The 14,315-nt window shown below is 42.2% G+C and overlaps 1 protein-coding gene across 7 annotated transcripts in view; it reads right to left on the bottom strand.

The window, feature by feature from the left end:
* Positions 1-2,085: 2,085 nt before the first annotated feature.
* EFHC1 (EF-hand domain containing 1) overlaps positions 2,086-14,315 on the bottom strand; it is a 73,620-nt gene continuing 61,390 nt past the window's right edge. For all 7 annotated transcript variants that reach the window (XM_059075327.2, XM_067006377.1, XM_067006381.1 and 4 more), the window contains 2 exons: positions 3,719-3,929; positions 2,086-2,312 (listed from right to left, as the gene is read on the bottom strand). In XM_059075327.2, coding sequence (XP_058931310.1) covers positions 2,241-2,312; positions 3,719-3,929 — 283 coding nt within the window. In that variant the 3' untranslated portion in view covers positions 2,086-2,240. The remainder of the gene's footprint in view (positions 2,313-3,718; positions 3,930-14,315) is intronic.

Below are 14,315 nucleotides of genomic sequence, written 5' to 3'. Positions count from 1 at the left end.
CTACTCAGAATGGCGCACTGTTTAAAACTTATGAATTATTTCTAGAGTTTTCCATTTAATATTTCCAGACCGTGGTTGACCATGTTTAACTAAAACTGTGGAAAGTGAAAGTGTGGATAAGGGGGACGACTGTGTTATGCTGTCACTTGGCTAGGAGAGGATGGGGCCAAGTCTGTGTAAAAGCCACCGGATGTCAGTGTAGGTGCTGGATAGATGCTGTCCGAGTGTTGGTACCAGCAGTGGGCACAGGACACTGCTGGCATCAGATGGCCTGTTGCCCATGGCTGTCTGCTGTTTTTCCAGGACCATCTCCAGAGAGAGCTCAGGAGATGAATACAGTTAGTTGAGGACAGACATGGGCTATGAGGACCAAATAGGAACCATGTACCTGAGGCAAAGGCACGGTGCCAACGGAGAGCAAGCGGCTCAGCCGGAGAAGCTGGTGACCCTGGGCAGTCGGCCTTTCTGAGCCTGCTTGCTCCTCTGGGTTCAGCGTTTTGGGGGTTTGGGGGGGTGTCGGCTGGCTGCTTTGTGTGTTTCTGCAGGGAACGGTGGTGGTGAGGTTTAGGGGTAGTGAACGCTAGGTTCATGGTTCAAATAAAGACTCCATAATTAATCTCTATAGGAACATGCTTGTGCTCCTACACCAGCAGGATATTCACTCACCCAGATAATCCTTGATTTTCTGGAAACATCCAGAGACATCTTCTCAGGTACCCCTAAAGCCTATAGATATGGGCTTGATACACCCTAATTAGATGGTATTTTCAGGCCCCTGGTGGTATAGACAGAGTACAGTTAGGAAGGAATCAGAGATAGCATTTATAAGGATGAAGTTGGTGGCTGACTTCAACTAAGGAGCAGCCCTGCTTCTGAAAAGTCCATCAGAGCTCCGTCGATAACCAGTAGCTGCTACTAGTCTTTTCTGCCTATCTTGAGGCCAGGCTCTCTAAAAGCAGTTTTTCTAATTTTTTTTTTTTTTTAACTACAGCCCACATCAAGAAATGTTTTACATCATGACCCAGTAAATACACACTCATTTGAAACAAAAGTTTCATGAAACAAATCAGTGTACCACACTGTGATATTTCCTGTTATCACAGTGTCTGCCTGCCAGTGCAGGGGACACAGGTTCGAGCCCTGGTCCAGGAACATCCCACATGCCGCAAAGCAACTAAGCCCGTGTGCCACAACTACTGAGCCTGCGCTCTAGAGCCCGTGAGCCACAACTATGCGCCTAGAGCCTGTGCTCTGCAACTAGAGAAGCCACGGCAGTGAGAAGCTCACGCGCCACAACGAAGAGTAGCCCCCGCTGGCCGCAACTAGAGGAAGCCCGCGCACAGCAACAAAGACCCAACGCAGCCAAAGATAAATTTAAATAAATAAATAAATAGTGAAATGAAATAAAATGCAGGTCTACTAATGGGCCTAGAACTGCAATTGAAAAGCATGGTGTCCTCTTCCCTTCCCTGCCGGTGCGGGGCGGGCGGCACCGTCTGCAGCACCACACCCGACCTGATGTCTCTCTGAGCAAATTCTATGCTTCCTCCTCCTGCTCTCAGTCACTCTGCACCTGCATTAAGTCAGGGCTCTTTCTCCAGAGCAGCAGAACCGATAGGCTGTATATAGAGGGAAAGGGACTGACGATTAAGGAACTGGCTCCCGTAACTGAGGAAGCTGACAAGCTCCAGTATCTGTAGTCAGCGACCTGGAGGCCTCTGAGGGCTGATGGAGTAGTTCCTGTCTGAAGGCCAGTGGGCTGGAGCCCCAGAAGAGCCGATGTCTCAGTTTGAGTCCAAAAGCAGGAAAAAGCTTATGTCAAAGCAGGCCGGAGGAATTCTCTCTCATCAGGGAAAGGTCAGCCTTTTTGTTCTATTCAAGCCTTTAATGGAATGTGTGGGGCCCACCCACATTGGAGAGGGCCATCTGCTTTACTCCATCCACCAACTCAAATATTAACCTCATCCAGAAACAGCCTCACAGACACACCCAGAAATGTCCAGGCAACCCATGTCTAGTCAAGTTGACACATAAACTTAACCATCACAACACCCCTATCTCCCCTCCCTAAATAAGGCACCAACCTTAGCTCCTACAAGATCCAATTTAATTTAGACTTCAGTGGTAAAAGAACCAAAAAGGAAATATCATTTCAAGAGCTCTGTAAATGCCTCTATGAAGAGTACAGGTATACGTAGGCCCAACCTCAAAATACTGCGCTGCGCTCTGTCCTCAGCAGGTCAGTTGGAGAAAGCACGGACAAAGGTACAGTAGTCAATCTTGTCTTCTCCGCGAGAGCACATCCTGATGAGCTGCGAGGGAGAGAAGGGGAGCCCGTGAGAGACAGATGGGCTGCTTTCAGCTCAGCTGCAGAGCGCTCTTTAGTGCCTGTCCCCTGCCTTTGTAAACCAGCTCAGGCTTTATATACCCTCGGCTGATTCTGAAATGATCCCGTAAACCGGGTAGGTAGGTCAGAGTATCCCCATCTTCATGAAATCAAAGCTCAGATGGAGTAAATGGCCTGCCCGAGGTTTCAGGTTTAACATATATAAGAGCACTGTCATTTCCAAAGCATTTTTGTTCTTATATTCAATTACAAGACTTTGTCCATCCAGTCAGCACAGAGTAAGACTTAGAATAGCAGGTTGCTGCTATCACAGCCTAACAGAAAAATCTAGTCATGTCACTGCTCAAACCAAGTCCCCTGAAACACCCGTGAGCGGCAGTAAGCACGCTGATTGGCTGTGGCCGCTTCAAGGACGTGTGCAAATCCATCCCGCCCCTGCTTTCCCTGTCCCACCTCCCCTGACTGCAGCTCCTCTCTCCCAGGTCAGGTCACAGATAGCACAAATGACTTAGAAATCGAAGGCTGGGTGTGCTGTCAGCCTGAGGCTCGGGAAGCTAGATGGGCGTTTGGCCCACTTGAACTGTTGTCCTTCTACCTGCCTCCCTCACTCCTTGCTAATGTTCCCATCTGAAAAACCCTCGTCTCCAACCTAGTCACACTAGCCCCAAACAGAAGGAAGGCTTCCCTAAATGAGTCCTAACTTCCAAACATCCCTTTCTGCTAACGTATCATTAAGAAGGACTACAGCATCACAATGTTCTTAATCAGTGAGAATGTCTCAATAACGTTAGCCACCATCGTTGGCAACTGTGGGAGAAAGTTTGTTCCAACTTCTAGGGGAACCCTGGTCAAAGGGGTTTATAATGAAAAAGAGGTATGAAATGCCCTCTGCAGCTCCCTCGTGGGAACTCTCGGAGGAGATCGTCCATGTCATCCCTCCACCGGCAGCTGACCGTGGACCCCTACTGGCGGAGGCTGCTGTCCAGGGCAGCGGTCACGCCCTCTCCCACGCCAGCCCTACTGATGGGCAAACATAGGTTGTGAAGGTGTCAAAGGCTCCCACCATCCTGCTCAGTCCAGCTTTTCAATCTGCCCTTGGCAGCCACCCTCCTTGAGCCCTGACATGACTCACTGGCCACTCTGTGCTGTCTGGCTCCTGCCCACTTAAAGAGATGCCCTACGGCAGCAGTGAGGAAAGGAGGCCGACGCTAGAGTCGAGGGCAAATGCCATAATCAGGACCGAACAGCAGATCTGATGTGAACACTCCAAGTCTTCCCCAGTTAAAACAAAATACAAATGCAACTGCCTTTGGGAACGAGTGAGCGGTGCCCAGCCTCCGCAATCAACCCCGGAAAGGAACTCCTACTTGCCTCTTTAACCAAGGAATCGTCAACTGGGAGGTGAAAAGAGTCACAGATTTTAAAGAACGTCTCCCTGTCCACATGTCCTGAAGCTTCCTTGTCATAAATTTGAAACATCTTGAGGATGTCGTCCTTGCACGGGTGATCTTTCCCTTGCCTCTGGATCGTGTCTATCAGGGCCTCCAGTTCCTGCACGCCTGGGTCCTCTACCGTTTGCTGGCTGTGGAGAGAGGAGATGGATGGATGTGGTATTTATTCTCGAATGGTCTTACCTCAGTGACTGAAGTTCTCACTTGGTGAAGTAGGGGAAGCATCTGATAACAAACAGCTCTGATGCTGAGCTGATCAATAACTGAACACACTTGCCTGCAGGGGCTGGCAGATGGCTGAGCTCACATCAGGAACCCTGACTAGGCTCAGCCTCCCTTGCCGCTGTCTATTAAACCCCTCCAAAGAGCCAAATCTACCACCACTACACCCCTCAAGTCTGGTGTTTGTGGGAGTCACATGATTGTCATCATTTATGTTACAGCATCTAAAAATAAATGTTTTAGAAACAGGCTTAAAAGTAGTATGATGGGGGACTTCCCTGGTGGTCCAGTGGTTAAGAATCCGCCTTTCAATGCAGGGGATGCAGGTTCGATCCCTGGTTGGGGAACTAAGATCCCACATGCTGCAGGGCAACTAAGACCTGATGCAGCCAAATAAATAAATAAATATTTTTTAAAAATAGTATGATGAAGAAATCAAAGAGGATCAAAAGGGAAACAAAATATCTAGAAGCAAAAATGGAACTACAGTTGACCCTTGAACAAAGCAGGGTTTAGGGGCAACTACCTTTCGCACAGTCAAAAATCTGCATATAACTTATGGAACAACCACATATTCAGAGGGCTGACTGTATCTGCAGATTCAACTCATTAAGGATTGTGTAGTTGTATAATACATATTTACTGAAAATATGTGCATATAAGTAGATGACACAGTTCAAACCTGTGTTGTTCAAGGGTCCCCTGTGCTACACACCAAAATTTATGGGATGCAGCAAAAAGCAGTGCTAAGAGCGAAGTTCACAGTAATAAATGCCTACATTAAGAAAAAAGAGGGAGTTCCCTGGCAGACCAGTGGTTAGGACTTGGTGCTTTCACTTCTGTGGCCTGGGTTCAATCCCTGGTGGGGGACTGAAGATCCTACAAGCTGCATGGTACAGGCAAAATAAATAAATAATAGAAAAAAGAAAGATCTCAAATAAACAAACTAGTTTATACTTGACTCAAGGAAGTAGAATAAGAAAAAAACTAAGCCTGAAGTTAGCAGAAGAAGGGAAATAATAAAGATCAGAGCAGAAATAAAGGAGAGACTAGAAAAATTATAGAAAAGATCAGTGAAACTAAGAGCTGTTTTTTTTAAAAAAGAGAAACAAAACTGACAAACTTTTAGCTTGACCAATTTTTTAAAAAAGAGAAAAGACATAAAATCAGAAATGAGAGGAGACATTACAACTAATACCACAGAAATACCAAGGATTAGAAGAGACTACTATGAACAGTTACACGTCAACAGATTGGATAACCTGGAAGAAATGGATAAATTCCTGGAAACATACAACCTACCAAGCCTGAATCATGAAGAAATAGAAAATCTGAACAGACCAATAACAAGTAAGGAGATTTAATCAGTAGTCAAAACTCTCCCAACAAAGAAAAGCCCAGGACCAGACAGTTTCATGGTGAACTGTACCAAACATTTAAAGAAGAATTAATACCAATCCTTCTCAAACTCCTCCAAAAAACTGAAGAGGAGGAAACACCCCCAAATTCATACTACAAGGCCAGCATTACTTTGACATCAATGCCAAACAAGGACACTACAAGAAAAGAAAATTACGGACCAATATCCCTGGTGAACACAAAAGTCCTCAACAAAACACTAGCACACTGAATTCAACAGCACATTAAAAGGATTGTACATCATGATCAAGTGGGATTTATCCTTACTATGCAAGGATGATTCAACATACACAAATCAATACACCACATTAACAGAATGAAGAATAAAAATCGTATGATCATCTCAATAAATACAGAAAAAGCATCTGACAAAATTCAACATCCTTTCATGATGAAAACTCTCAACAAATTAGGTATAGAAAGAATGTACCTCAATGTTATAAAGGCCACACATGACAAGCCCCTAGCTAACATCATACCCAGTAGTGAACAAGACAATGATGCCCACTCTGTAAGATCAGGAACAAGACAAAGATGCCTACTCTTGCCACTTCTATTCAACACAGACCTAGATAGAGAAATTAGGCAAGAAAAAGAAATGAAAGGCATACAAATAGGAAAGGAGGAAGTAAAACTTTCTGTTTCCAGATGACATGATCTTAATACCATATATTAGTCTTTAGAAAATGCTAAAGACTACCAAAAAACTGTTAGAAGTAATCAACAAATTCAGTATACAAAACTAACATACAACAATTAGTTGCTTTTGAACTTCCCTGGTGGCACAGTGGTTAAGAATCCACCTGCCAGTGCAGGGGACACGGGTTCGAGCCCTCTTCCGGGAGGATCCCACATGCCGCAGAGCAACAAAGCCTGTGCGCCACAACTACTGAACCTGCACTCTAGAGCCCATGAGCCACAACTACTGAGTCTGTGTGCCACAACTGCTGGAGCCCGCACACTTAGAGCCCATGCTCTGCAACAAGAGAAGCCACTGCAATGAGAAGCCCGTGCACCGCAACAGAGTAGCCCCCCACTTGTTGCAACTAGAGAAAGCCCATGTGCAGCAACAAAGACCCAATGCAGCCAAAAATAAAATAAATAAAATTTATTAAAAACTTAGTTGCTTTTCTATATACTAACAATGAACTATCGAAAGAAAAATTAAGAAGACAATTTTATTTACAATAGCTTTTTAAAAATTACTTAGTAATAAATTTAACTGAGGAGGTGAAAGGCCTATACAGTGAAAACTGTAAGACATTGATCAAAGAAACTGAAGAAGGCAAATGGAAAGATATTTTGTGTTCTTGAATTGGAAGAATTAACACTGTTAAAATGTTCATACTACGCAAAGCCATCTATAGATTCAATGCAATCCCCACCAAAATTCCAATGGCATTTTTCACAGAAAAAAAAATCCTAAAATTTGTATGGAACTACAAAAAACAAAATAAAACCCCAAGTAGCCAAAGCAATATTGAGAAAGAAGAACAAAGCTGGAGGCATCACAATTCCTGATTTCCAACCGTATTACAAAGCTATAGTAATCAAATCAGTATGGAACTGCTATAAAAACAGACACATAGACCAATGGAATAGAACAGAGAGCCCAGAAATAAGCCCACACATATATGGTCAACTAATCTTTAACAAGGGTGCCAAGAATACACAATGGAGAAAGGATAGTCTTCAGTAAATGGTGCTGGGAAAACTGGATATCCACATGCAAAAGAATGAAACTGGGGTGGAGTCAAGATGGCAGTATGGGAAGACACAGAGTTCCCGTCTCCCCACAACTAGGGTGCCTGCTGGATGCTGGTGAGGGACCTCGACGCCCAAGGAGATAGGAAGAACCCCCAAGTGAACTGGTAGGATGTCAGGGGACTGAGTGGGGAGAAGTGGAGGCCAGACAGGACCAGAGCTCCTGAGGGGCAGCTGAAAAGGGGGAGGGGTTTGCACTCCTGGAGGGACCCTCAGGGGCTCAGATCGGGGGGAGCGTGCCCAGCATTCCCCCTGCCCAATTGGCTAGGGAAGTCTGCCCAACTCTCAGGCCAGGTCCTATGCCCTCAGAGGACCCCTGCAGGCCAAGGTGGCCCTGGGGGTGTAGGGAGAGAACAGGAGAGGCAGGTGGGAGGGTCCCTCCAGGACCGGTGGGTGTCTGCCGCACCAGCTCGAGCCCAGGAAGCCTGCTGGGCTCCCAGGTGGGGTCCCCTGCCCTCTGAGACCAGAGGCAGGAGGGACGCCTGGGCCCCCTCTGTTAAGCCTAAGCCCCACCCCCAACAGACTCCAAGACCTTTTCCAGCCCTGTGGGTCCTAAGCATAGGCCCTGCCCACCACCCAAACCCCACCCCTGCTTAGGCCCCACCCTCCACAGTCAAGGCCTTTTCCACCTTTTTTATTTTAATTTTTATTTTTCTCCTCCTCTTTTTTACTATTGTGGTTCTGTTTTACCTTCTGGTTGTTGTTTCATCTATATTTTAATTTTTATATTCTTTCTAACATATCTGTTAGTTTCCTAGTCTAATTTTATATATATATATATATATATATATATATATATATATATATAGGTTTTTTTTTTTGGTACGCTGGCCTCTCACTGTTGTGGCCTCTCCCGTTGCGGAGCACAGGCTCTGGATGCGCAGGCTCAGCAGCCATGGCTCATGGGCCCAGCCGCTCTGCGGCATGTGGGATCTTCCCGGACCGGGGCACGAACCTGTGTCCCCTGCATTGGCAGGCAGACCCTCAACCACTGCGCCACCAGGGAAGCCCTATATTTTTTACTTTGTTATTGTTCTCTTTTCTTTTGTTTGCCGCCCCGCGCAGCTTGTGGGATCTTGGATCACGAGCCAGGGGTCAGGCCAAAGCTCCTGTGGTGGGAGCTCTGAGGCTGAACCACTGGACTAACAGATAACCTCAGACCCCAGAGAATACTCATCGGAGTGAGGTCTCCTGGAGGTCCTCATCTTGGCACCAAGACCCAGCCCTACCCAACAGCCTACAAACTCCATTGTTGGAAGCCTCAGGCCAAACAACCAGTAAGACAGGAACATAATCCCACACATAAAAAAAAAAAAAAAAAAATGAGATGACAAAAAAATATGTCACAGATGAAGGAGCAAGGTAAAAACCTACAAGACCAAATAAATGAAGAGGAAATAGGCAATCTACCTGAAAAAGAATTCAGAGTAATGATAGTAAACGTGATCCAGAATCTCAGAAATAGAATGGAGGCATGGATTGAGAAAATACAAGAAATGTTTAACAAAGATCTAGAAGAACTAAAGAAGAAACAGAGATGAACAACACATAACTGAAATGAAAAATACACTAGAAGGAATCAATAACAGAGTAACTGAGGTAGAAGAACGAATAAGTGAGCTGGAAGACAAAATGGTGGAAATAACTGCTGAGAAGCAGAATAAACAAAAAAGAATGAAAAGAATTGAAGACAATCTCAGAGACCTCTGGGACAACACTAAACGCACCAACATTCAAATTATAGGGGTCCCAGAAGAAGAGGAGAAAAAGAAAGTGTCTGAGAAAATATTTGAAGACATTATAGTTGAAAACTTCCCTAACATGGGAAAGGAAATAGTCACCCAAATCCACGAAGCACAGAGAGTCCCATACAGGATAAACCCTAGGAGAAACACACCAAGACACATATTAATCAAACTAACAAAAATTAAATTCAAAGGAAAAATATTAAAAGTAGCAAGGGAAAAACAAAAAATAACATACAGAGGAATCCCCATAAGGCTATCCGCTGATTTTTCAGCAGAAACTCTGCAGGCCAGAAGGGAGTGGCAGGATATACTTAAAGTGATGAAAGAGAAAAACGTACAACCAAGATTACTCTACCCAGCAAGGATCTCATTCAGATTCGAAGGAAAAATCAAAAGCTTTTCAGAGAAGCAAAAGCTAAGAGAATTCAGCACTACCAAATCAGCTTTACAACAAATGCTAAAGAAACTTCTCTAGGCAGGAAACACAAGAGAAGAAAAAGACCCACAAAAACAAACTAAAAACAATTAAGAAAATGTTAATAGGAACATATATGTCGATAATACCTTTGAATGTAAATGGATTAAATGCCCCAACCAAAAGACACAGACTGGCTGAAGGGATACAAAAACAGGCCCATATATATGCCGTCTACAAGAGACCCACTTCAGACCTAGGGACACATACAGACTGAAAGTGAAGGGATGGAAAAAGATACTCCATGCAAATGCAAATCAAAAGAAAGCTGGAGTAGCAATACTCATATCAGATAAAATAGACTTTAAAATAAAGACTGTTACAAAAGATAAGGAAGGACAGTACATAATGATCAAAGGATCAATCCAAGTAGAAGATATAACAATTGTAAATGTTTATGCACCCAACACAGGAACACCCCAATACCTAAGGCAAATGCTAACAACCATGAAAGGGGAAATCAACAGTAACACAATAACAGTAGGGGACTTTAACACCCCACTCACACCAAAGGACAGATCAAACAGAAAATAAATAAGGAAACACGAGCTTTAAATGACACAACAGACCAGATAGGTTTAATTGATATTTATAAGAACATTCCACCTGAAAGTAGCAGAATACACTTTCTTTTCAAGTGCACACAGAAGATTCTCCAGGATAGATCACATCTTGGGTCACAAGTCAAGCCTCAGAAAATTTAAGAAAATTGAAATCATATCAAGCATCTTTTCTGACCACAACGCTATGAGACTGGAAATCAATTACAGGAAAAAAAAAACTGTAAAAACACAAATACATGGAGGCTAAACAGTACGCTACTAAATAACCAAGAGATCACTGAAGAAATCAAAGAAGAAATGAAAAAATACACAGAAACAAATGACAATGAAAACACGACAATCCAAAACCTATGGGACACAGAAAAAGCAGTTCTAAGAGGGAAGTTTATAGCAATTCAATCTCACCTCAAGAAACAAGAAAAATCTCAAATAAACAATCTAACCCTACACCTAAAGCAACTACAGAAAGAAGAACAAAGAAAACCCAAAGTCAGTAGAAGGAAAGAAATCATAAAGATCAGAGCAGAAATAAATGAAACAGAAACAAAGAAAACAATAGCAAAGATCAATAAAACTAAAAGCTGGTTCTTTGAGAAGATAAAATTGATAAACCCTTAGCCAGAGTCATCAAGAAAAAAAGAGACAGGACACAAATCAATAAAATTAGAAACGAAAAAGGAGAAATCATAACTGACACTGCAGAAATACAAAGGATTATAAGAGACTACTACAAACAACTATATGCCAATAAAATGGACAACCACGAAGAAATGGACAAATTCTTGGAAAGGTACAATTTCCCAAGACTGAACCAGGAAGGATTAGAAAATATAAACAGACATATCACAAGTAATAAAATTGAAACTGTAATTAAAAATCTTCCAACAAACAAAAGTCCAGGGCCAGATGGCTTCACAGGCGAATTCTATCAAACATTTAGAGAAGAGCTAACACTGATCCTTCTCAAACTCTTCCAAAACATTGCAGAGGGAGTAACACTCCCAAATTCATTCTATGAAGCCACCACCACCCTGATACCAAAACCAGAAAAAGATAGCACAAAAAAAGAATATTACAGACCAATATCACTGATGAACATAGATGAAAAACTCCTGAACAAAATACTACCTAACAGAATCCAACAACGTATTAAAAGGATCATAAACCATGATCAAGTGGGATTTATCCCAGGGATGCAAGGATTCTTCAGTATACATAAGTCAATCAATGTGATACACCATATTAACAAATTAAGGAATAAAAACCATATGATCATCTCAATAGATGCAGAAAAAGCTTTTGACAAAATTCAACACCCATTTATGATAAAAACTCTTTAGAAAATGGGTACAGAGGGAACCTACCTCAACATGATAAAGGCCATATATGACAAACCCACAGCAAACATCATACTCAATGATGAAAAACTGAAAGCATTTCCACTAAGATCAGGAACAAGACAAGGATGTCCACTCTCACCACTATTATTCAAGATAGTTTTGGAAGCCCTAGCCAAGGCAATCAGAGAAGAAAAAGAAATAAAAGGAATTGGAAAAGAAGTAAAACTGTCACTGTTTGCAGATGACATGATACACAGAAAATCCTACAGATACCACCAGAAAACTACTAGAACTAATCAATGAATTTGGTAAGGTTGCAGGATACAAAATTAATGCACAGAAATCTCTGGCATTCCTATACACTAACAATGAAAAATCAGAAAGAGAAATTGAGAAGACAATCCCATTTACCAACGCAACAATTCCTTTAGGTAGGAATAAACCTACCTAAAGAGGCGAAAGACTTGTACTCAGAAAACTATAAAACACTAATGAAAGAAATCAAAGATGAGAGAAGCAGATGGAGAAATATACCATGTTCTCGGATTGGAAGAATCAATATTGTGAAAATGACTATACTACCCAAAGCAATCTACAGATTCAATGCAATCCATATCAAACTACCAATGGCATTCTTCACAGAATTAGAACAAAAAATTTTACAGTTCGTATGGAGACACAAAAGACCCTGAATAGTCAAAGCAATCTTGAGAAAGAAAAACGGAGCTGGAGGAATCAGGCTCCCTGACTTCTGACTTACTACAAAGCTATAGTAATCAAGAAAGTATGGTACTGGCACAAAAGCAGAAATATAGATCAATGGTATGGCATAGAAAGCCCGGATATAGACCCACGCACATAGAGTCACCTAATTTACGACAAAGGAGGCAAGAACATACAATGGAGAAAAGACAGCCTCTTCAATAAGTGGTGCTGGGAAAACTGGACAGCTACATGTAAAAGAATGAAATTAGAACACTCCCTAACACCATACACAAAAATAAACTCAAAATGGATTAAAGACCTAAATGTAAGATCAGGCACTATAAAACTTAGAGGAAAACATAGGAAAAACACTCTGACATAAACCACAGAAAGATCTTTTTTGACCCACCTCCTAGAGTAATGAAAATTTTAAAAATAAACAAATGGGACCTAATGAAACTTGAGAGTTTTTGCACAGCAAAGGAAAACATAAACAAGACAAAAAGACAACCCTCAGAATGGGAGAACATATTTGCAAATGAAACAATGGACAAAGGATTAATCTCTAAAATATACAAACAGCTCAGGGAGCTCAATATCAAAAAAAAAACAATCCAATTAAAAAATGGGTGGGGCTTCCCTGGTGGCGCAGTGGTTGAGAGTCTGCCTGCCAATGCAGGGGCAACGGGTTCGTGCCCCAGTCCGGGAAGATCCCACATACTGTGGAGCGGCTAGGCCCATGAGCCATGGCCGCTGAGCCTGCGCGTCCAGAGCCTGTGCTCCGCAACGGGAGAGACCACAACAGGGAGAGGCCCGCGTACCACAAGAAAAAAAAAAGGGTGGAAGACCTAAATAGACATTTCACCAAAGAAGATATACAGATGGCCAAGAGGCACATGAAAAGATGCTCAGCATCACTAATTATTAGAGAAATGCAAATTGAAACTACAAAGAGGTATCACCTCACACCAGTCAGAATGGCCATTATCAAAAAATCTAGAACAACAAATGCTGGAATGGGTGTGGTGAAAAGGGAACCCTCCTACACTGTTGGTGGGAATGTAAATTGATACAACCACTATGGAGAACAGTACAGAGGTTTCTTAAAAAACTAAAGTAGAACTACCATATGACCCAGCAATCCCACTACTGGGCATATGCCCTGAGAAAACCATAATTCAAAAAGAGACGTATGTACCACAATGTTCACTGAAGCACTGTTTACAATAGCCAGGATGTGGAAGCAACCTAAATGTCTATAGATAGATGAATGGCTAAAGAAGATGTGGCACATATATACAATGGAATATTACTCAGCCATAAAAAGAAACGAAACTGAGTTATCTGTAGTGAGGTGGATGGACCTAGAGTCTGTCATACAGAGTGAAGTAAGTCAGAAAGAGAAAAACAAATACTGTATACTAATGCATATATATGCAATCTAAAAAAAAAATGGCACTGATGAACCCAGTGGCAGGGCAGGAATAAAGATGCAGACATTGAGAATAGACTTGAGGACATGGCGGTGGAGGGGAGCTGGGGCGAAGTGAAAGTAGCATCAACATATAACAGTTAGCTAGTGCGAAGCAGCAGCATAGCACAGGGAGATCAGCTTGGTGCTTTGTGACAACCTAGAGGGGTGGGATAGAGGCTCAAGAGGGAGGGGATATGGGGATATATGTATGCATATGGCTGATTAACTCTGTCGTACAACAGAAACTAACACAGTATTGTGAAGCAATTATACTCCAATAAAGATCTATTAAAAAAAAAGAAAGCCCACTCTCACCTCTCTTATTCAACCTAGTTTTGGAAGTTCTAGCCACAGCAATTAGAGAAAATAAAGAAATAAAAGGAATCCAAATAGGAAAAGAAGAAGTAAAGCTGTCACTGTTTGCAGATGACATGATACTATACATAGAGAATACTAAGGATGCTACCAGAAAACTACTAGAGCTAATCAATGAATTTGGTAAAGTAGCAGGATACAAAATTAATGCACAGAAATCTCTGGCATCCTTATACACTAATGATGAAAAATCTGAGAATGAAATTAAGAAAACACTCCCATTTACCACTGCAACAAAAAGAATAAAATATCTAGGAATAAACCTACCTAAGGAGACAAAAGACTTGTATGCAGAAAACTATAAGACACTGATGAAAGAAATTAAAGATGACACAAATAGGTGGAGAAATATACCATGTTCTTGGATTAGAAGAATCAACATAGTGAAAATGACTCTATTACCCAAAGCAATCTACAGATTCAATGCAATCC

This window comes from Kogia breviceps, chromosome 10, assembly GCF_026419965.1.
Source record: "Kogia breviceps isolate mKogBre1 chromosome 10, mKogBre1 haplotype 1, whole genome shotgun sequence".
Lineage (NCBI taxonomy): Eukaryota > Metazoa > Chordata > Mammalia > Artiodactyla > Physeteridae > Kogia > Kogia breviceps.
The sequence above is the reverse complement of the archived record's forward strand: the minus strand, read 5'-3'. Positions and strand labels throughout refer to the sequence as shown.